Raw genomic sequence first — 23,942 nt, 5'->3', positions numbered from 1 at the left:
GCAACTTCTGTTTTCTGTCTGGTATGATCTAGGATTGCCATGGACCTGATTTTGTTTTGCAGTAGAAAGGCTTTGCTTGATAATCTCTGTATTACCTTCCCTTCATAGATAGGCTGATGTGCCCTGATTTTAGTTTGATTCTCAATGCTTCTTGAAGCTGTGCCTACTATACAAAAGATGTTTAAGTTAAAGTTGGCCAAATGCTTTTGTCACCTCAAATCCTGTGAAAGTTTACTGGGTACAGAACGTTACAAAGAGGTAGAGGGAGGTCCAATGATGAGTCCAGTCTATCGTCAGGTAAGTCACGTCTATAAATGTGGGTGTGGTGTACTACTTACAGAAGAGAGGTTATTGTGCATCTTTATCAAAATGAAGTAAGCAAGCAAAAATCACAATGGAAGAAAGCTGGGTTATTTTTAAATGCTCACAGAAAGAATAGGGCAATGATTACAGATAACTGTCAAAAATGGTGGGCTCGAGACATTTAGAAGAATGTTTGCTAGTAATAAGTTTACAGGAATCATGTATAGTGGGGGAGGCTGTTGCATGGGGAGAGGAGACTATCTGACAAAAGTCAAAGGGTGTTGCATGTTGGGTTAACTTCAAGTGTAGAAGATCTAGCTAGTTTAGATTAAGACCATATTTCTTCTGAAAACCCACGAAGAAACCCTTTCTAAGACACTAAGAATGAAATGGAGATTGGGGGTAGGCACAGAAAGAGCTTTCTGACACTCCCACCCCAGGAAAAATTAAGCAATTATCCACCAAATGGTAACTCATCTGTGACCAAAAGTGTAAAAGTTATTTTTTTTCTTAGTAAATATTGAACCACCATTGCCATCTCTGTGGCACAAAGTAAAAGCCCTGACTATGACACAAGTGGCCTAGATTTGATAAGTGACATGAGTACTGGACAGAGGTGGCTGAGGAGGTTCGAAATGTGAAGCCAAAGATGGCTTGCACATTTGGATGGGTGCTTGATGTCCTGCAAAATTCCAAGACAATTATTGGAGTTTGGCAGCAAGAGAAACAGACTGAAGTTGTGTATCCACCCACCACACAGTATTTGCACTGTAGCTGGAAAATAGCACACATGTTGTAATATAGGCATGACATTTGGCTCTATATTGTAAGAGTTCTCACACAACCAGGTTGCTGATACAAAAAATTTGGCTATCAAGGAAAAAATTATCCTGTTCTATGCCCCATCAACAGTAATTCAAGCAGGCAGCCACTGTCATTTTCCAGCTCAGATACAATTAGGGTGTGCTGTTAAATGTGAGTGGACACAGTCTGGGGTAATGGACTTTAGGATGAGGTTGGCCCATGGCATAGGTGCAATATGATTAGAATGCTGAGGAGGCATGGGGTCACAAACTCCCTTCACATTTGTCTGACAATGGCCCTTCTCATCAGCTCCCTTATAAGAGTTGCAGACCTACAGCAGAAGGCTCAATTGCCTACAGACATGGAGAGGATATAATGAGAAAAAAGGAAGGGCGTCATCACCAATTTTGATAGCTGGTTGGAAATCTGTACAGGTAGACAGACATTGCAAATAAGAAGCAGAAGACAAAACATATTGTTTCCCCTCAGACCTCAAAGGATCTTCAGAAAGAATGCAACACCAACAGCAGTTTTCTCTTACCTTGTGTAGCACAGAGACTGCTGGACCTGAAAAACATAGCAGTCTCTATGTCACAGAAAGTAAGAGAAAATAAGTGGCTTAAATGGATGAATGATGGTTAATGAAAATTTTATTATAATTTGAGATTCTTGGAACTAGTGATAATGAAATTTGACACCCTTTCTACTTTTGCTCCACCAGATATCTACTCAGGTCGAATAGCAGGTTTTCGAGTACTAGAAATAACTGAAATGGGTCACTTATTAAATAATGTCTCAGATGATGCCATCAGTCTGTTTCAGATATGTTCAGTATTACTTATCTGTCTGAAAAACATTACTGCAGATTCCACAATAGTATAGATACTCAGATATGTTAACTTTTTCATCCATGAATATCATAGTCATTACACCTTGCAGTTTTTCTACGTTTATCACTTCTCTTTGTGTATATACCTAATTGCTGGTTAAAACTTGCTATATTTACTTCATTTTGGTTGTACAACAGTAAAACAATGTTTCACTATGTATCTATGCATTACCTGATAAATTTTTATATTTCCTTTGTTTAAACTGTAAAACTCAATAAAAGAATTTTGGAAAAAAAATAGGCTTCCTCTTTCAGAACTCATTACAAAGTGAAAGAAAAAGAAGTTATGTACCTACCATAACGTTCCATGTTAGTTGTCTTCATCTCGCCTTCTTTCTTGCTTGTTGGGATTGGAGCTGATCCTCGGCTCAGACTCGGCCATCTTCTATAGCTCAAGAGCTGTTTACTGGCTCGAGGCTACCCCTTATCCCATGATGCCTAGCGCTAGCTACTCAGATCTCGTTTGAAATAGCTAACCCAAGCCATAGTTATAGAATGAAACCCCTCCAAGTAGAAGTTTAAACCTACCTGTCATAAACTGTAAGTCAGTAGAGGAAACCACCAAAGAACACTCAGCCACTAAAACCTGAACTCCTCTCGGTTTAATAGGACAGGGGGATGGAGGGGGGGACGCAAGAAAGAAGGCGAGATGAAGACAACTAACATGGAACGTTATGGTAGGTACATAACTTCTTTATGTTAAGTTGTCTATCTCGCCTTTGTTTCTTGCTTGTTGGGACAGCATCCCTAGCACCTACGATCCTGGGTGGCTCATTGGAACAGACTCTTCAGAACAGTGGAACCAAAGTTAGCTCTACTCCTGGAGACGATGTCTAACTTGTAATGAGAAATAAAAGTATGAGGATTTGCCCATATGGCAGTGGCACAGATAGAGTCCATGGGCAACCTAGCCAGGAAGGCTACAGAGGTGGCCAAAGCCCTAGTAGAATGACCTTTCAGTTTGATAGACAACCCTTTGTTTCTTAATTGATAGATGAAGGTAATAATGTGAGACAACCACCTGGACAGAGTCACTTTGGAAACTGGAAGACCCTGTTTGCCCCTAGCATAGGAAAGGAAAAGTTGGTCCGACTTTCTTATATCCTTCGTTCTATGCAGGTAAAAACGCAATTGTCTTTGGTGTAATTTGTATTCTGCCTTGTTGGTGTGGTTAGTGAAAAACACAGGGAGGTCTATAGATTGGTTTAGGTTATTCTCCGAGCAGACTTTCGGAAGGAAGGAGGGATTAGTTCTCAGAGCAACCCTGTCCTTATGAAAAACTAAGTACGGAGGACGAACACTCAGTGCCTGAAGTTCCGAGACATGTCTGGCTAAGGTAATAGCTACCAGAGAGTTTTCCATGATAGAAACTTAATGGAGCAGGATGCAGCCAGTTCAAAAGGGGGCATAATCAAGGAGGCTAGTACCAAATTAAGGTCCCATGGAGGAGGGGGGATCTCTTACTGGGGGCCTAAGGAGAGTAGTCCCTCTGAGAAAGGCTTTACACAGCTTATGAGACATAATGTTTAGATTAGAAAACCCAACATGAAAGTTAGAGATGGTTGCCAGTTGAACCCTGATTATGGCAGAAGTGGACCCGGAATGGAAAAACTCTCTTAGGAACTCCAAGATTTCGTGCACTGGGGCTGAAATGGGATCTATGTTCCTAGCCTCTGCCCAACAAGAGAAACGCTTCCATTTGCTAGCATAAGTCTTTCTAGCAGCGGATTTGTGAGAAGAGATAATGATCTCACGTACGGCCGGGGAAATGCTGGGAAGCCTGGCTAGGGTTGGAATTGGATCAACCAAGCTGTGAGCTGCAGTGTTTGGAGGGGTCGATGTAGCTCTCCTGACTGATGAATCAGGAGGTCTGGAATAGGATCCAGAATCCAGAGCTGCTTGAGGAGGTAACGGTGCAGGAACGGAAACCATATCTGTCGAGGCCAGTAGGGGGCAATGAGGATCATTTTGTAACCCAACAGAATAGCTTTCTGTATAAGTTTGTGTATAAGAGGGAATGGCGGGAAGGCATAAAGTAGTCCCTGAGGCCAATCGTGGACTACAGCATCTCTGGGAGGGTGACCAGGAAGTGGTAAAAGGGAGAAGTAGTTGCTGCATTTGCTGTTGAAAGGAGTGGCAAACAGATCACAACAAGGCTGTCCCCATTTGCGGAAGATCAGATCCGCAACTACCTGATTCAGAGACCATTCATGAGGCATGAGAATAGCTCTGCTGAGCCTGTCCGCTATGACATTGGACTTCCCAGGGATGTGCGTCGAAATCAGAAATCGTTGGGAGGAAATCACCCACTGCCAGAGTCTGAGTGCTTCTCGACATAGGGGGTAGGACCTGGTTCCGCCCTGCTTGTTGATGTACCACACCACTGACATGTTGTCCGTTTGAATTGGAATGGTCCCGGATGGGAGAGAGTCCTGAAGGGCTTGCAATGCTAGAAGCACAGCTCTCATCTCCAAGACATTTATGTGCAGATGGTACTCGTGAGGCTGCCAAGTGCCTTGGACTGTTCTGCCCTGATAATGCCCCCCCACCCTATCAGTGAGGCATCCGTGGTCACTGTGGCAACCGGAGGGGGCTGGATGAATGGTCTGCCCTGAGACACTAGTGGGGAGACCATCCACCAGGAAAGGTGCCTTTTGCATGTTTCTGTAATCATGATCATGTGAGACATGGGGAGCTGTTGAAAGGACCACTGTATGAAAAGGAGCCACTGAAGAATTCTCATGTGAAAACGGGCCAGAGGTATCAGAAGAATTGCTGCTGCCATAAAGCACAGAGTTTGAAGGACCGCCCTGACTTGTGCCTTTTGCATTGCATGAGGACATGGACTTGCTGTCGAATTGTGGCCACCCTGTCTGGCGGTAGTCTTGCGGACATACTTCTTGTATCTAAATCTGCTCCTATATAGGTAATAGCTTGACAGGGCAACAAGGCAGATTTTTTGAAATTTATAGTAATGCCTAGCTGGGCACAAATTGTAATTGTATAGTCCCTGGCTTGAAGAAGTTGATGCCTGGTAGTAGCAGTAAGGAGCCAGTCGTCTAGATATGGAAACACCTGGAATCCTCGACGCCTCAGGTGAGCCGTGACTACTGCCATGCATTTGGTAAACACCCTGGGGGCTGTGGTGAGACCAAAGGGCAGAGCTCTGAACTGGTAGTGACTGGCTCCCAGCCAGAAACGAAGGAACCACCTGGAGCGCCTGTCCATTTTGATGTGGTAGTACGCATCCTGGAGATCTATTGAGCACATCCAACTGTCCTGACCCAAGAAGGGTAGAATGGACAGTAGCATGACCATCCAAAACCTCGTTCTTTGAAATGAGATCCAATATTGGTCTCCAGTCCCCTGTCTTTTTTGGTACCAAAAAGAACCTTGAGTAAGTTCCGGATCCGTGTTGGTCTGCCAGGACTTCCTGGATGACTCTTTTTTTCTAGCAGTCTTGAAACTTCTATGACTGCTTGGGCCCTCATATTGGGTGGAACATCTGGAAAGGACTTGCTTGATGATAAGGGGGGGTTGAAGGAAGGGAATTATGTAGCCTCCGGATATGATATAGTGTACCCATTTGTCTTGTGTTATGTTTTGCCAGGCATTTGGGTACAGTGAAAGTCTTCACCCGACTGCCTCCAGAGGCGGGCAGCCGGGCAACCCTTCAGGGATGCTGGAAGGGCTTATCAGAGAAGGATTCTCTGCTGCCCTGGTTCTGCAGACCCCCTCTGCCCTGAGGGCGGCATCTGTTGTTGTTGTTTCCTCCTCTACCCCTGGAGGAAAAATCACTACATGTGTCAGGTGGGGCTCCCTGGGATTTCCGAAACCACATTTTACCACTCTTCTGATCCTTGGGGTATGGTCTGGAAGGAGTGGAAAAATGGACTCGCACGGCAGAGGGAGTCTTGCCTTCCTGCTCACAGCTAGTCAGAGTGTTTTTCACCTGTGGTCCAAAAAGAAAGGAACCGTCAAAGGGAGTGTTGGTGAACAATGCTCTAAAGGGTTCCGAAAAGTTACACAGCCGCATCCAAGTGTGTCGCCGGTACCTGCGGCTCTACTCACACCATCGGCTGCATAGGAAATGAGCCTCATGGAGGAGTTGACTACAGAATTAAGGGTCACCAGCTGAGAAGCCACTTTAGTTTGAGCCCCTTCAGCTGATGGATCCTGGAGGGTATCTCCGAGCTCTTTCAGGAGATCCCTCTGAAGCCTGGTAAAATGGCATAAGTAATTCAGTGACCTCATGGAAAATGTCGCTGAAGCAAACATTCGCTTCCCGTATCTATCCATGGTCCTAGACTCCTTGTTAGGAGGATGGACAGAGGAAGACGTTTCCACTAACTCCTTTTTAGTGGCTGCTGCTACCACCATGGCATCTATGGGAACACCCTTAGTAAGGAACTGTTTATCAGGGGGTGCAGTGAAAAACTTGCCAGGTCTCCTCGGGGTTGGTTCCACTGTATCCGGGGCTGACCAAGCCTTTCGAGCCACCACTGACATCAGTGGATTGAAGGGCAGAGAAACCTAGGAGGTGGAAGGTCGGGAACCAAACGCATCCAGGAATACAGATTCATCCTCGGTAGGGGCTAGGACATTTCAGATCCCCCTCTGCTTAAGCATTTCTAGGATGTCCAAAAAGGAAACGTCTTCAGAGGGGGATCTCAGGGACCCTTCCGATTCATCCAAATCAGTATCCAAAGTGACAGACTCGGGGGAGTCAATGTGCTTCCTCTTGCACTTCCTCTTCTGAGGGGGCTCCTCTGAATGATCAGGGGAGGCCTCAGAAGAAGAGGAAACACCCAATGAGGTGCTCTGGAGCGCCAGTTCCCCACGCTTGGGGTCTGGAGGAGGGACAGAGATTGACGCAGGCACTACAGGGGACGGAGCCAGTGGGGTCGAAGGTGGAGCTGTCTCAGAGGCCAGTATACTCCTCATGACATCGAAGGTGTCCCTGCCACGATGCAGAGAAGGCTCCGGCTCCGAGGAAACCAGAATCCTCCTCCGCACCGAGGGAGATGGCTCCGAGGCCGATGTAGGAGCCAAGCTCACCCGCACCGATGCTCCGAGAGGGAGAAGGGGGTCGGACAGGGGTCCGATGCCACTCGCCCCCTCGGAGCTGACGAGGGAGTCTCGGTGCCCAGATCCCTCGATGGACAGCACCATCGAGGGGATCGGAGCCCACGGCAGAACCGAAGGAGAAATCGTTACTGGTGCCGACAGTTCCACGATTCGAACCCCAACAAACTCCGGCTCCGAGCTCAATGGAGTCGGAGGAGGAGCATCGATAGAAATGGATGGAACCTGTTGAGGAGGGCTAGACAACATTTTGGCCAGTGCCTGAGACTTCAACAATCTACTGACCACTCTTTCCACGTCGTGATCAGAGAGCCTAGAGGACCGAAAAGAGTGGGATGATCTGTGACTACGGCCACTCTGCAATAGGGGAAACCGAGGAGCCAAATGTATAGATTCTAGAGAACAGGACTTCGGCCTCTTGTAGGTTCGCAACGGCTCTGAAGGTACTGGTGGAGCCGACGGGGAGGCAGGCTCCTCGGTTCCAGCCAGAATCAAAGTAGTAGTAGGTAAGGCTTAGGCCAATGACGGCTCCGAGCTGGGAGCCGACGATTTGGTCGGTTTAGGAGATTTCACCGGCTGAGCCTTGGTCGGTGAATCCTGGGGCTTGAAAAGACCCCTCAAAATAAGTTTATTTTTGCGCTCCTGCAGAACTCTTGGGCTAAATGCATGGCATACAGAACAAGAGTCCTGCAGGTGCACTGCGCCTAAGCAATAGACGCAAGAAGTGTGCCCATCTGTCAGAGACATTTTCTGACAGCATGAGTCACACTTCTTGAATCCAGACACCTTGGATTCTTTAGACATAACTCTAAATTGTTTTTGGCCAAGGGCCAAGCAAGAAAACTAAACTAATGCTAATGATAAACACTAACCACAAAAAACAAACAATACACAGTTTAAAGATAGTTAGTTTTTTTTTTTTTTTTTATATATTTAAACTAGGAAGCCTCTAATTTAAACGGCTACCTACAATCAGAAAGAAGAAGCTAAACTAAAACACTACCTACAAAAGGGATGAGGGGAGGGGAAGAACTCTCTAACTTAAACGAGTTCTAAGGGAAAACTACAAATACACTAAACTACAACAAACTAGTTAGCGAATATTATTTTAACAATAAACTACTAGAAAAAACCCTAATCTAACGGAAAAGGTAGATCAAAAAAGTTATACGAGCCTGAGCCAGTAACAACGAACCTCACAGATGAAGCGGCAAACGAGATCTGGGTAGCTAGCTCTAGGCATCATGGGATAAGGGGTAGCCTTGAGCCAGTAAACAGCTCTCGAGCTATAGAAGATGGCCGAGTCGGAGCCGAGGATCGGTTCCGATCCCAACAAGCAAGAAACAAAGGCGAGATAGACAACTTAACATCATGTATTACCTGTAAGGGGTTTGTTGTCTTGGACTCCTTTATTTTCTAACACTTGGAGCCAATTCCTATGCCCGTACTGTTGTTAAGTGTCCACTGTAATGTACATGAATGTGGCCTCTGAGTCACTCTAGCTTTTGGCTTAGCCTAAGACCAGGATTTAACCATGCCAACTGGCTATATTCTCAACATGTCATACTGTCATGTGACTACTGTTATGTGACAAAGCTATAAATAGTGATACTAAAACAGTTGGCCTGACATTAACCCCAATTCATGCAGTTTATGACTTTTCCCCAATCAAGCCTTTTCACATACTATTCCCAATGAGGTGTTAAATAATAATTGTAATACTTTGCTGGCAATGACAGTTTCATTAATTAAATTACAACTTGCTCTGCTCTTGTGCTGTCTTTCCATTTCATTCATACAACCAGATTTGCACGTTTGTGCATTCTCCTTTGGAAACAAAGAGAGCAGCTTGTATGTTTGTGTGCATGTGTGTGTGCTCACACATGCACCTGGACAGCACCAACAGCAGAAACAGAACTCAAAGTCTCAGAAAAACCCAGTATGCAACATATAATTTTGACAGCACCATTATACTGTTTTTTAAACTAAGGTACATCTTTTGAAAAAAAATTCAAGTGTAATTGTTAAGGTTGATTACTGATGCAAAACTCAAAAATGAGGGAGAAGGTATTCAAACCTCAAAACCTACCATTACTATCCGGGTTCAAACAGAATGGAAGTTGATATGAAGTTTTGAATGCTACAGTTGTGCCAGGACCAGTATTAATCTCAGCCTGTGTTGACAATGAAAGGCATAGATTCATATGTTCATATGACATTACTAGGCTACCGGCCCTAGAGCCATTACAAGCCTAGCCATGTTAATCATGTTGCCTCAATTGTCTTTGGTTAGACAAACATAATTTGCAGTGCAAGTCTATGATAAACACTGACTACCCCTGTCCATGAGGGACATGGGTGCTACCCTCCCCAGGGGAAATTGCGGTCTCCCATACATTTGTCCAGGTTGCGCTTGAATAGGGTCAGTGAGAAGCTGTGCTTCACATGAATTAGAAGGTTATTTCAGAGTAGAGGCAATCTCTGGGAGATAGAGCACTCAATAAAGCATGTTCTTTTAATGTCACAGGCTAGGTTGATGAATGTCATAACTCCAGAGTATATCCTAAACTGCAGCCTGTAGACAGGAGGGCATTATACATCTTTATAATAACCACGTCTAGCTAATTCAAAACATTGTTTTCCTGTGATAGCAACAATACTAATTAACATAAAAACAATTTACTGTGATATTGATCTTCTGATGTAAGAGTAGAGAGCTTTGTGTACCAGGACAGACATTTAGGTAGAGTCCTACTAATTTACAAGTACTAATCACCATTCTAAGTTTACTCATGGAGAAACTACTCTTTGGACCTTTTTCATCACTGACATTTGCTTTCTATTAAAGTGCAAGTTAAGGTTTCTTTGCTGTTATCTTAAAGAATGTGTTCTTAAAGAATGAAAGCCTTGTTATACCATTTAAGTCTGTGTTGCAGTTTAAAACACAAAGCTCTGCATCTATAATGCTCCATCTGGAAACTTAAATCTCATGAACCAAACACTCTTATCGATCAGTTAATTGCATGGCAGCAGAAAAGTGAAGGAGTAACACTGTCCTTTAGTGTTTTAATATGAGTTTTACTCAGTAGACGTCAGCTACATTGAAAAACTCACTGCTGTAAAAATCTCACAATCTCATTTTGTATTTTGTTTTCTTTCTTATCAAGACAAACTGGATTCCTCTCATACCTCTCAGCTGCCCACATTTTCACAAAATGTCCAGATTTTTGGCTCATATTTTTGGTCTGTTCCTCATAAAATTTGTATTTTTCAGGTAAATCACTAATATGATCTGAGGATTTGTCAATAAATAATGACCTCACATCCTTCAGAAAATGTATGCTAAAACAAACACTGTTACTCTAGCGACTTTCTAGTTTATAAGAGAAATATTTAAAATATGTCCCTATATTTCATCCATTTTGACAGGCTTTGTCCAGATTTCTTGCACTAACAGGTTTAGAGATATGATTTCTCTTAAGTATATCATCTTTTTTTTTCCATCACAGTCACAAGTTTTCTATATTAATCAGGTCCAAGAGAGTGGTAGTGTAGTGAATACTATTTGATCCTTGGATTAAGCAAGCAACCTTGTGGTTTTGTAATTTCCAAATCCCTAAAGGATTACTAATAATAATAATAATAATAATAATAATAATAATAATAATAATAATAATAAAAGCTAAAGCTAGACAATGATAAAATACAGAAAATAAAAACATCTAAACAAAAGTGCCTAATAGTCTGGTTGTCTTAAGTCAGCAGTTTCTTAGATTTTTACATTGGTGATGTACACATACAGTGGTTGACTTTCAGTGCACTGCAGTTATTTTGTAGACAAGGTATTTACTAAATGACACATCATAACATGTCTTTGAGAAAACGTCTGGGTTCTGTACCAAGGATAACAGGAAACCCTTTTATAGAATGAATTAAAACTTCCTGTTTACTTTTTCTAAAAGGGAATAATGTTAAAAAAGGCTCTTCTTCTGTGGGAAGCACTCCAACTTCATAAGACATTTATAAATATTTCCTTTAATACATTGATCAAATCAAAGGCAGTTCATTTTAATTCATATCTATAAATAAGATATTAATCTGCATTCCATAAACCACAAAACAGCTTGCAGTATGGCCATGGGCTGGTTGGAATAAAATGTTTAAAATATGTTGCAGACACCTAGGAAGAAAAGCTCTTTCATCTTTGGATAGCATGACTTGCTTAAGTATAGATATATGAAGCTGGTGATTTTGCATTATTTTACTCAAATTAATTAAACTCGAGAAAGGAGTCCCAAATCGACCTCTGAGATTTCTGGTTTCAGAAGATACCCCGTGAAATAGCCCTTTGTAAACTGTTTGACTCCTTTCTCATTATGTGACCGACCATGGAATACAATGCTACTGTTTTACAAAGCTCACCTGTTCAAAGACAAACTTTTTGGTTTGACTGAATGAAGTCATTAATTTTTAATGACTGTTTCTTGAAAGGGTGAAAAAAAACCCTCACACAACTGCCCATTAGAGGTGCAAAGCCTGAGGGTAGTCCAAATACTTTATAAATAAACTATAATTCAAACAGTAAAATAACAAATTGAGAAACTGCTACATCTTTCAAGCATTTTACACTGGGGGCTTAACCAATCTGCACTCGGACATGGGGGAATGTATCCTCCCCACAATCCTGCTGTACTGATTTTGTGATCACTGCACCTCGGAGAAGATGGAATATTCTGAAATACTTATTGAGTCTGAGGTTACAGTATCAATGATCACTGTATTTTGAAGAAGGGGAGATATTCTGAGAAACAAACCTTGGCATTATTTCAACCATTCTGTGATTGCTGGAACTCAGAGAAAGTATAATACTGAGATACTACACCTTCCAGACATACGTGTCTACCATTCTGTGATCATTATACCTCAGGGTTGAAGGGGTACTCAGGGTGGAACCACCTCACACTTGTGTATCTCCATTATTTACACTTGCAGTTCTACAGTTACAAAATGAGTTATAGTCCTTGGCCTTTGAACAAACACCATTTAAGGGCTACGCCTTTATAAAAGTCTTTCCTCTCTGCACTTCCTCACAAAACATTACCACCTCTGAGACATATCTTTTTCTAAGGATTTACTATGCTCCAGTCCCCCAAACTGCATAACTGGATTTAGAATGAAACTCATCAGAATGACCAGCAATTTGGTCAATATTGTTTAATAATCAGTAGGATTATGAATTAATGAGTCAGTTTTATCTTCTGATTGAATACCGTTATATTTTTCTTTATATATGTTTTAGCTCACCCCAGCAGACCTCCATCTCCCAAATTATCCTACAATTCATGTTGTCCTGCTCAGACATGCTAACAGTACACATTCTTTTTTGGAGAGGATCATCTTCAAAACAGGGTAAAAAGAGATGGGTGTCAGACAGGCTATCATCCATGACCAGTATGATCCAACAGATTGCAAGCCAAATTGCAGCAAGCTGCCATTTGTCTGAGGCAGGTCAGCTCGGACTCAGGTTTCAGTGGGGGAAGGGGGGGCAGGTAGGGCCAGGATAGGTAGGAGGGTAAGGTGGGATGGGCTGGCTAGAGGATTGAGCTGGGAACAAACCAAATCAGTCTTCTTGATCCTACCTGGACTTGCTTGTAGCAACTGATCAAATTAGTTGTTTGAGATTAAGTGGTTTATCTTGGTACAAGGTAAGGCCACTCTTTTGTTTGTTGGTTAATTACAACCAAGGGAAGATCGGGGGGTCATTGCTTTTTGAACTTTTAAAAGGTGGGGGGGGTTTTGTTTTAAGGGCTTAGAAAAGGGAAATATTTCTAACAATTCCCTTCCTGAAAGAAAGTTGCGGAACTAAAGGGAAAAACAGTGGGGGTTTTTGAAAAGTAAAGCTTTTTTGGATTTAAATTCAGGATTAAAGGTTCCCAGGGTGAAATTTTTTTTGAACCAGGTGTTTCAACTTGGGGGCAATTAATGGGAAACATTTTTGGGAGGAAAAGGTGAATTGTTTCCCAAAATAAAAATTTCCCCTCGTAAGACCCTTTTTTAAGGGAATCGGTTTTTTGGGCAAAGGAAGGGAAAAGGGTGGGGCCACGGTTCCAATTCCCGGCCCAATGGAGGGCTTGTGAATGGGGCCTGGGGAAAACCCACATTGGCCCAAAGGCTGGGGGCCAACTCCTGAAAACCACTTAAGGGCCGGGGAAAGGGGTTAACTGGGCCGCAACCGGGGGCCGGAGGGGGCCTGAAAAACGAGGCGGCCTTGGTAAGGCCTCTGAAGAAACTTGGGCCGGGGAAAGCTTCGTCACAAGACCCAGTTTTTTTTTGGTTTAAATTTTAAACCTGCTCTTTTAAACTTGGTGGAAAGATAGGGCTGGTTGTCTGATCCTGGGTTAAAAAAAAAACTAAAAAAGGGGAATTTGTAGAATCTGGTTAAAAAAAACCAAACAGAAAGTTTTCCTCGTAAAAAAAAAAAAAAAAAAAAAAAACTGGCCCAAAACCCCCCGTGGGACCCGGTTTGGATAATAAAGTGGGGCAGGCAAACAAATTCAAGATAAATAAAAAAACAACAAAAAGGGTAAAATATTTTTTAAAAATTTTTGGGAAAAAAGGTATTAATGAGGAAAATTTACTAAACTTTCCTAAAAAAAGGAAAAAATTTTAACTAAAAATTTTGGGGGAATTATTACAAAACACCAAAAACTTAGTAAAACATACTCAAAAACAATCACAGAAGATTTTTTTAGCTACCCAAAAGGTAAAAAATATGAAAAACAAAAAAAGGGTAGCTGTCTGGAAAAGGGGACAAAAAACTTTTAAAAGTTGAGTTAGTTGACCCAAAGGGTTTTTCTTTTAAAAAAAGGGAAACAACAGTTTGCAATAAACATAATTTTTTTCTTTTTAAAGGGGTGGGGAAAAAAAAATGGAGTTTTTCGTACCGGGGTTCAAAAAAAAGGGAAAAGGGGGTTTCCCTTTTATCAAAATTTTGGGTTAGAGCATAAAAAAAGCATTGGATTTAAAAGGGGGAAAACCCTTTGTAAAGGAACAAGGTTATATGTAAACAGGGTGACATAACCCAGAGTTTTTTTTAGCTTTTCTCAAAACAAGGGTGTAAAAAAATTGTGGTTTTCATTAATAAATTCGGTTGGGTTTTAAAAAAAAACCAAAATACAAACGGGGGGTTTTTAAAAATTTTTGACAAGGCGGGTTTAATTGTGTGTTTCACAATGCATGGCGGGAAAGAAAACATTTTTTTTCCAAAAAAAAAATTTTTACCCCCCCCTTTAAAGGTACATTTTTTTAAAAAAAGGGGAATTTTGGAAATGGTCAAACTAAAATAAAAGGAACCAAAAAATTCACCGGGTTCAAAACAGAAGGAGGAAGAAGGGGGTTTGGGGTCAAAATTGAAGACAGAAAAATCCGGCTGTTGAGAAAGAAAAAAAAAAAATTTAAGACTTTTTTTCCTCCCCAAAGAGCATTTAATTTTCCCCAGGGGGAAAAAAAACTTAATTTTAAATTTATTACCAAAAAGGTAAATGAACTTTGGGGAAATTTGGGTTTTTCCCCCTTTTTGTAAGGTTAAAAAATAGGGAAAGGAAGTTTTGGGCAAAACTAAATAAGTTTTTCAGTTTTCCCCCATTGAAAAGACCAATTTGGGATTTTTTTTTTTCCCCAGGATAAATGCATCCAGGGTTTTCAAAGCAGGTTTTTAAAAAACATTCCTTCTTAATTTGGTCTAGCTAAAAAAAGGTTTTTTTTTTGGGAACTTTCTATTATTAAAAACGGGGAATGCCCAAAAAGGGTTTAGAACTTTAAAAGGAGCGGGGAGACAAATAAAAAAATAAAAACTGGGTTTTTAGGGGAAATTTACCTGGAATCAGGCTTTTTTAAAGGGTGAAAAATTTTTCCTCTTAAGAAGTGTAAAAGAATAAATAAAAAACATTAAAGTTGTGGGTTAAAATTTTGCATCAAATGTTCCTTCTTTTAAAAACTCAAGAACAAAACCCCTAAATTAGGATAAAATATGAAGGGGGACATGTTAGTTTTTATAGATAAATGGGTAGAAATTTCAGAAACTCCCCCCCCGTATTTTTAAAATTTTTTTGGGGGGGGTTTTTTTTCAAGAACTGGTTCCATTTGCCCAATTAAAAAAAATTTTAAAATTGGTTTTTCCCCAATTTTTTGGGAAATTTTAAAAAATGAAAAAGATGCTTTTCCCAAAAATTTAAAAATGTTTAAAAAACATAAAAGGGTTTAGGTAAGAGAATTTTTTAATTTTTTTCTTTTAATTGACAGTTAAAAATTCTGGCACAAAACCCAGGAGATGTTTCTTTATCCCTTTTCCGGCCCAATTTTCTAAACCCCCCCAAAATTTAGGGACAACTGGTTTAATGTGTTTCCCCATAAAAAAGGGGTAATAAAAAAATTATAAAATTTTAAATAAATAAAATAACCAGGTTTTTCCATAAAATCGGGTTTAACTTTAAAAAAAAGGGGGGCCTAGCGGCCAAAGCACATTTAGTTTTTTAAAAATTTTTTTAAAAAAACCCCTCGTTTTTAAAGGTTAACAAAACCCAAACGGGTGAAAAAATTGGTCCGCGTTTTAAGAATTATGGAGGGGTTTTAAATTTTTTTTCTTTTAGGATTTTTTTAAAGGCTCCTTTCTGTGGGGGTTTTAATTTAAAAAAAAAAAACCAAACCCCTTTTAAAAGACTTTTATACAATTTATTGAAAATCAAAACACAGGGAAAAGGAAAGGGTTTGGGGTTGAATAATGAAAATTTTTTAAACCGGGGAAGGGGGTTTATTGGACCTTTTTTGATAGGGGGGAAATTTAAAATTATCATAAAATTTTAAGAGGATTTTTATAGGTTTGGAAAAAGGGAAACATTTTTTTTTTTTAAAGGGGTCTTTTATATGGGGCCGACTTTATAAGGGGAAAACAAAGCTTTAAAAAAATTGGTTAAAAATCTAATTTGCTTCTTTAGGAAAACCCCAAACGCATTAAATTTTGGCCACCTTTTGGGAACCCCCCAAAAAAACCCTTTTAAAAAAAAACCCCAGGAAAACGTTTTGGGGGTTAAAAGGGGGCACCACTTGACAGAATGAACCACAAAGGGGTCCCTTGCCCCCTCACCGGGGAATAATTCGAAATACAAAGATTTAATTAGTTCTTAAAAAAAATTAAATTAAAAAAAACCCCCATTATTTTTTTGTAGGAAAGTGGAAAGGAAAGGTATAAAACTGGGAAAACCCAGAATTAAAATTTGGATAATTTTAAAAGGGGTTAAGGGTTCACCCCCAAATTTTTGGGGGCCCCATTTTTTAAAAGGGGGTTTTCCAGTTACAAATGGTTATAGGCAAAAAATTTACAAAAGGAAATATTACCACCTCTGAGACATAACTTTTTCTAAGGATTTACTATGCTCCAGTCCCCCAAACTGCATAACTGGATTTAGAATGAAACTCATCAGAATGACCAGCAATTTGGTCAATATTGTTTAATAATCAGTAGGATTATGAATTAATGAGTCGGTTTTATCTTCTGATTGAATACCGTTATATTTTTCTTTATATATGTTTTAGCTCACCCCAGCAGACCTCCATCTCCCAAATTATCCTACAATTCATGTTGTCCTGCTCAGACATGCTAACGGTACACATTCTTTTTTGGGGAGGATCATCTTCAAAACAGGGTAAAAAGAGATGGGTGTCAGACAGGCTATCATCCATGACTAGTATGATCATTATGTGGAGAAATCTTCTGTCAGTCAGCATGTGTAGTGCAGCCTACAATATGGGGTACTGCTTCTGAGGATAGGCATTCCTGCCTGCACACATTCCTTGGAAGACCCCACCCATCTAACTGACAGGTAGAGCTTGAACTTTCACAGGGATGCATGAGCCAGAAGTGTGTATTCATGCCCACCTGTCCCAGGAATTCTAAAACTCTGGTCAGTCATGAAAATAGCAAACACTGTTGTTAGCATTACTAAATTCTATTGCTACTACTGCTACTAGTGTGCCCAAGCACAAGAAATTATCCATCCAGTCACTAGTCTCACATGCTATAAACTTGTAAAATGAAATCACCAGATGTTCTTATTCCAAATTGCAGTTCTATTCACTTACTGTAAATAATTCTGTTTCAATTTTCAGTTTTAGAAATATTTTCCTTAGATCTTTGGAAACAGCTTTAATCTTTGCTCTTCTTAAGAGTTTTTAATGTATTCCTCACTTGTTAGACTATGGTTAATAATAAAGATCTACATAAAATCTCTTTTAAAAAATATAACATCAAAATAAATTATGAAACTTGTTCCATACCTGTACTGATGTTCTCTGTATCTCCCAAGCCCTGCGTACCATTTAGAATGCTCATTATATTGACTGACATCCAGGCAACAGGCATACGGTATGTACCAAAATACTGGCAAAAGGACTGGGCCTGCAGCTTAAGCTTATCAATTTTTTCTTTATTCTGTAAATTAGAAAAATAGGCAGAAATGAAAAGTGATTCATTTTAAACATGAATAATGCTTACAGTATTTCAGTAAGACTTTTCAGTTTTTGATTCATTGCCACCCAGATAAACAACTTGTTATAAAAACAAGTTACTATAATTCCCTCTGAGTAGCAGGTTAACTGAAATATACAGGAGCTATCTGAATTATACAGTTATGTTTTCAGTGTAAGGTTGCTTTCATGCCATATCCACACTACCAGATGATTATTCCTCCAAAGTACTTTAAAAAAGGTGGTCCTAGCCTAACCTCTGAAATTCAACTCTGTGTGAAGGCACTCAGCACAACTGTTGCCTTATGACCTGAACAAGGAGAGTAGAAGTGAATACCTATCACAAAATCATCCAGCCTGGCTGACAGGAAGCAGCGTGCTCTAGTGCTCCTGTAACTCATCATGAGGGGGGGGGGTGGAACACACAGCCCCTGTAACTCATCATAGGGGGTGGAGCACACAGCCCCTGTAACTCATCATAGGGGGTGGAGCACACAGCCCCTGTAACTCATCATGAGGGCAAGACATACTGCCAGGAGTACTAGATCAAGCAAAATGCTGAGACTGTCACCCAGCATTCCATGCTGTCGTCAGAGTATGGCACATGCATGAAAGCACACATTTCCTGCATCAGACATTGCAGTCCCTGTTTTGGTGAAGCACTTGGAAAGCTGCTGTGGAGAAGGCTTAGTTGTTAATTAAGAAAATCCCCACTGAATTTATTTAAGATACTATATACAAAAGCTATCCAATCTACTGTACAGCCAGATTTAGTAGACAGATTTCCATTTCCTAATTTTTGACCGCAGTCTGAGAAGGCAATATGGCATTTTAGCCCAAGTGGGAAGACAAGCACTTCAGGAATGCAACTGATGTCTCGAGTATTACTAAGCAATAATTTCCGACAGAAAACAATATGCTTTTTGTAGTAGTAGCAGACCTTGTTGTAACGTTAATTTGGACATGTTGTACAGCAGGCTCTTGGTAATGCTGCATGCTTGAATATATAAAACATGAATCTACTCTGCATCACACTTAGTTCTTCAAAAAAGAAAATCGATAACTAATAATCACAACAAGAAAATACAAACCTTTCCAATAATATAACATCTTAAAATGAATATGGCTTACTGGAAAATAAGAACAAGTTCCTTGGGAGGGTGGCTTAATGGTTAAGGTGTTTGCCTTACAAACACAAGGTGCAGGGTTTGAGTCTCACAAGGGATAATTGGCTAGGCTTAAAAATAGTTCGCAAGGGCAGCTAGCTTAGTACTAAACTATGAACTAAAGTCACTGATCAAAAGGGAAACTTCTATATGTACAAAGACGAAAGGCTGAACACTGAATGATCACAGTCAGACAGCACAACCAAAGGAAAAAGACATGCCCTTTTCCCAATGATGTGTGGCCTCAGGAGTTTATTATAATTGAGTTGCTTTAGAGTTAGGGTGTTGCTCCCCCACATAGTCATGCCAAGGGGAGGGGCTTGCCTCTCTACAAAAGCATTATTTTGCCTGCTTTGAGTTTTTAACTCTGTTGATGTTCTAGCATTTGACTTTTTGAGTTTAGGTTCATAGGTTCATAGGTTCATACTAGGCTATCTGCCCTAGGGCATTTATAAGCCTAGCCAGAGTGTGTGTGGCTTTCACCACCCCTTAGGATGAGAATACTATACCCATTAGTTTGCTGTGCCTCTATCCAGCAGTGATACAGAGATGATTCCCGGGGTAAACCTACGATCTCCCATCCACTCATCAAGATTTCTCTTGAACAGAGTCAGTGAGGGGCTCTGCCTCACATGGACTGGGATTCTGTTCCATAGTGTAGGGAGTCTCTGGGTGATGAATCTGTCCCTCCAGCACGTCTTATTTATATCCGTGTTGAGGTTTAAGTCTCTTGCTCTCGTGGCTCTGGTGGATTTGGATTTTTTGAGGTGGAGCATGTCCATTAATTCCGGGTTGGACATGGCCTTGTATGTCAGGCACAGATCACCTCTGAGCAGACGGTATGCGACTGAATAGAGCTGGAGTTTCTTCAGTCGGGCATCGTATGACATATGTTTGAGCCCCTTTATCCTTTTGGTGAGGAACTTTTGGGGTCTTTCCAACTGCTGCAGGTGTCGGGTAAGGTACATTCGAATGGGGCGTTGTACTCAATCATTGGTCTGATAAGTGAAGAGTACAGGGGTACAATGACCTCTCCTGATCTGGATGTGAATCCCTTCATGATCAGGTGGGCAATGTAGAAGGTCTTCCTAACCACTTTGGCAATGTGGGTGTCAAAAGAGAGGTTACTGTCAACTTGGGTCCCCAGGTCCCTGATAACTTCTTCTGTGTTTAATGGATTACCACCTATGTGGTAATTAGGGGTTACCTTGTTTTTCCCAAAGGGTATGACTATACATTTTTGGCATTTAGCTTAAGGCCATGGCTCTGGCACCAGTTATCCATTTCTATGAGACCTCTCTGGAGGATGTCTGTGTCTGATGGAGTGTCAATTATGGTGCCCAGTTTGCAGTCATCTGCAAATTTTGTCAGCCACAATCCCCTATGTTTGCCTGCACTTCAGAAAAATAAATGCCGAACAAGAGGGGCCGCAGGGCTGGGCCCTGTGGGACACCGCTCGTGACCGGCTTAGAGTCTGACATGGCACCAGCAACTCTAACCCTGTGTGTTCTGTCCTTGAGCCAGTTTGCAACCCATCTTGTGACATATGGGTTTACATCTAAGCTGGTGAGCTTTTCTATGATGCCCGAGTGGGGTATTGTGTCAACGCTTTTGCTAGGTCAAGGTAGGCTGTGTGAACTGCCTTACCCTCATCAATGGCCTTAGTGACTGTTTCAAAAGTCGACCAAGTTCAAGAGGCAGGATCTGCCCTTGACAAAGCCAAATTGGGTAGGATCCAGTGTCTGTAGGTCCCCAATGTCTTTATTTATGAGTTCCATTATGATCCTCTCCATAGCTTTGCAGACAAGGCTCGTCAAGCTTATGGGGCGGTAATTTCCAGGGTCCGTAGAAGCACCGCCTTTGTGGAGTGGGACCACAGTTGCCGTACGCCATTCTTTGGGTACGTATCCTGTAGTAAGGCTAAGATTAAACAGCAGCCTTATGTGTGGGTTTAGTTCCTCATTGAGTTCGTGTAGCACACAGCCGGTGACACCATCCGGTCCCATTGATGCTGTGTCTTTTGCTTTAGAGAGATTAGCTCTCACCTGAGCATCTGAGATGTTTGGGAGGCTAGACTCTGGTGGGATAGATATTTCTCCTTTTGGGGAGGGAGGGGTGAAATTTGCACTGAACCTGTCTGCCAGTATGTTGGCAATGTCTGTGGGTTCAGTGATTTTTTTATCATTTTGGACTAATTCTGAGCATATCTGGGAGTTTCCACCCAGGTTTCTAACATAGCTAAAGAAGGCTTTATGATTGTCTTTTGTGTCATTAGCGATTTTTCTCTCAAAGTTGGCCTTGGATGATTTTATGAGTGATCGTAGTTTTTTGCTAGTATTGATCAGAGATGCCTTCCCTTTTAGGGATTTTGCTCTGTTATGTAGTAGCTTTCTCCTCTTATTGTAGAGTTTGTTTATGGCTGGGGTCCACCAGACCGGCGCCTGCCTTTGGTGGAAAGGGTCTTGATTTTATTAGGGATTGCTTGATCCATACATTCCTGGAGGTGCTCGTAGAAGGCATTTGTAAGGGTTTCAGCAGCGTGGGTTGTGGTTTCCACTGGCTCGGGCATTGAAGGATACCACTCCAGTCTTAAGAAGTGTGAAGTTTGCTTTTGAGAAGTTCTTCACTGTGGTCTTTTGCTGGGGGTGGGGCGGATGTGGATCTCCAGTGAGATTAATTTATGGTCTGATCTCACCAATGAGGGATATACTTCGGTGTGGAGCATTTTGTCCCCATGTTTGTGATGATCAGGTCTAGTATATTTTCTCCTCTTGTGGGAATGGTGACTAGTTGTTCCATAGCATTTGAGTTTATGAACTCAAGGAACCTTTGGGCTAGGGTGTTGGGGCTTAAGTAATGTTCCCAGTCTATGTTTGGGTAGTTGAAGTCACCCAATATGATGGTGTTTGGAGAGACATTCATACTCTCCAGTGTCTTCAGGAAGGCTGTGTGGGTTTCCTGAGTTTGAGAAGGTGGTCTGTAGCATGTTACAAACTGTAGGGCAGTTTTACCTATGGTTAATTGCACCTGGATGGTCTCCGATGCTTAGTGCGTTGCCACTAACCTGGAGGTGTGGGTATCCTTTATGAATATGGATACTCCCCTCCTTTTGTGGTTCGGTCCGGATTTTGGGGCGGAACGCATGATATGAGGTATAACCTGATAGTGCTGGGGTGCTCTCAGGAGCCTTGAACCAGGTTTCAGTCACAGCACAGACATCGATGTTCTCCATACTGAGGTGGGCTTGAGGGCATGCATCTTGAGGTTTAGACTTCTGGCATTGAGCAGTATTACCCTTAGTTTTTCTCCATTTTGTTTTCTAGAGGCGTAGGTTTATCATTTGAGCCTTGCCTAAAAAGGCACTATGGGGTGGCAAGAGCCTTTGCCAATATCCGGAAGCCCAGGGTGACAGGTGCAAGCCGTCCCTTGCGAAGCAGCGTGGCTTGTCAAGCATGTCATCCCAGGCAGACAGACATTGGATCCCCTTAGAATGACACCAGTAATTAAGCCAATTATTAAAGCTGATCATTTTGTCTCTGTATTGTGGCATCATTCTTGGTGAGGGTAGGATACTGCTTAGGGTCAGGGTCATACCGGCCTGGGCTACATAATCTGAGAGCTCCTCTATGTCTCTTTTCATGTAGTCAGGGAGGTACGTCTCAGGTCGTTCACACCGGCATGGACAATGACTGAGTCATACTTGTACTTGCTGTGGAGTGACCTGAGTGCTTGTGTTATGTGGCGGATTCTAGCGCCTGACAGGCAGCTTACTGTGATCTTTTCCTTGTTCAGTCTGGTGAGTGGGAAGTCAGTGTGTCTGACTATGGAGTCACCTATAACAAGTGTGTCTGGCATTGTGTTTGGCCTTAAGGGCTGTGACTGTTTAGCACACTGACTTTGAGAACTATGTGTTGCATGTCTTATGTCTTGAGGTGGCAGTTGCTTGGGTGCCTGCTTTGGAGGCCTCTGTAGTTTTGGTAGATTTTGATCAGTGCCTCCGTGTATGTTTTGTGTGTTTATGTGTTTGTTTTGCAGTTGTGATAGTTCTATGTGAAACTGGGTTTGTGGTGTGCGTGGTTTCCTTCTCCTCCTGTCTGGTCTTGCCAGTCCTGAGTTGAGAGAGCTCAGCCTCCAGTTTGGCTATATAGTTGCATCTCTCACATGTATTTGTGTTTTGTGGGAGAAGGAGTGGGTTGTCTGTGTACATGAGGCAATTGTAACATTGCCTCAAGATGCCCAGATTCACCAGCTGAACAGGAGAGGACGCTAGCAACTGACCCTTGACATGCTAGAAAAAGTGAAAAAGTTTGCTGTGTAACTGAGTCAGAAGGGACCTATAGGGAAATGGGTACTCAAGGGGATTCTAGGCTAATGTAGTACTTTGTTTAGTATACAAGTACTTTACCTATATAAAAATGCTTTAGGAGCAAGTGCTGAGCTTTTGAGACAGAGAATAGACTGTTTAGATTGCAAGTAGAGAAGTTCTAATGGAAAAATTGAAGAGCAGACTTTACGGAGCCAGAAATAGTTTAACCTTGTTTAACTGCCCGATGGTGCTCTATGGGCAACTCCGCGCTAAATCACGCAAAAGCGCGCTAAAGCGGGCCTTATAGCAGGGGGCTGAAAAGAGCCAGGAATTGACCCAAAACGGTCAATAGACTACAAGTTTCTGGCTGGAACCACTGCTCTAGGGACAAATAGGCTGCTCAGTGCTCCCCACTCCCACTGGTGAACAAAGAAGCTTCCCTTTATCCAAATAAGGATATGGAATAGCACAGGAACCAAGCCAAAGCCCAGAGATCAGCAAACTCTGAAGACTGGACTATTCTAGTTCAGTAAGGCGGGAAAACAAGATTTTTTTTTTTTTTTTTTTGCAGAAAACAGGAAAAACAGACAGTAAATGCTATAAATGCTTTTAAACGGCTAGCGCACTTGAGTGTGTTAGCCTACAGGTAAAATTAAGCAACAAATAACTTTTTTAAAAGTGCAAAACAGTTAATCAACACAAAAACAGTTTAAATAGAATGCAGAGCTGTATAAACAGGCGAAAATGCAGTCGCTAAGCAGTAAATAATCAAAAAGCCAGAAAAAAATACTTAAATCCGGAAAAAGTCACTCTTTTGCTCTCTGCTGCTTGTAGAACTCTGCAGGACACCACGAGGAGCTGTGCTGAG

The 23,942-nt window shown here is 41.6% G+C and overlaps 1 protein-coding gene across 1 annotated transcript in view; it reads right to left on the bottom strand.

The window, feature by feature from the left end:
* Positions 1-23,942, bottom strand: part of LOC122787839 (dedicator of cytokinesis protein 7-like) — a 4,057,077-nt gene that overhangs the window by 3,267,298 nt on the left and 765,837 nt on the right. The window contains exon 11 of the mRNA XM_044054755.1: positions 17,414-17,567. Within this exon, the coding sequence (XP_043910690.1) occupies positions 17,414-17,567 (154 nt within the window). The remainder of the gene's footprint in view (positions 1-17,413; positions 17,568-23,942) is intronic.

Source organism: Protopterus annectens, chromosome 13.part0 (assembly GCF_019279795.1).
Source record: "Protopterus annectens isolate FY-2018-M chromosome 13.part0, PAN1.0, whole genome shotgun sequence".
Classification (NCBI taxonomy): Eukaryota; Metazoa; Chordata; order Ceratodontiformes; family Protopteridae; genus Protopterus; species Protopterus annectens.
Note: the sequence above shows the minus strand (reverse complement) of the source record. Positions and strands in the feature narration are given on the sequence as shown.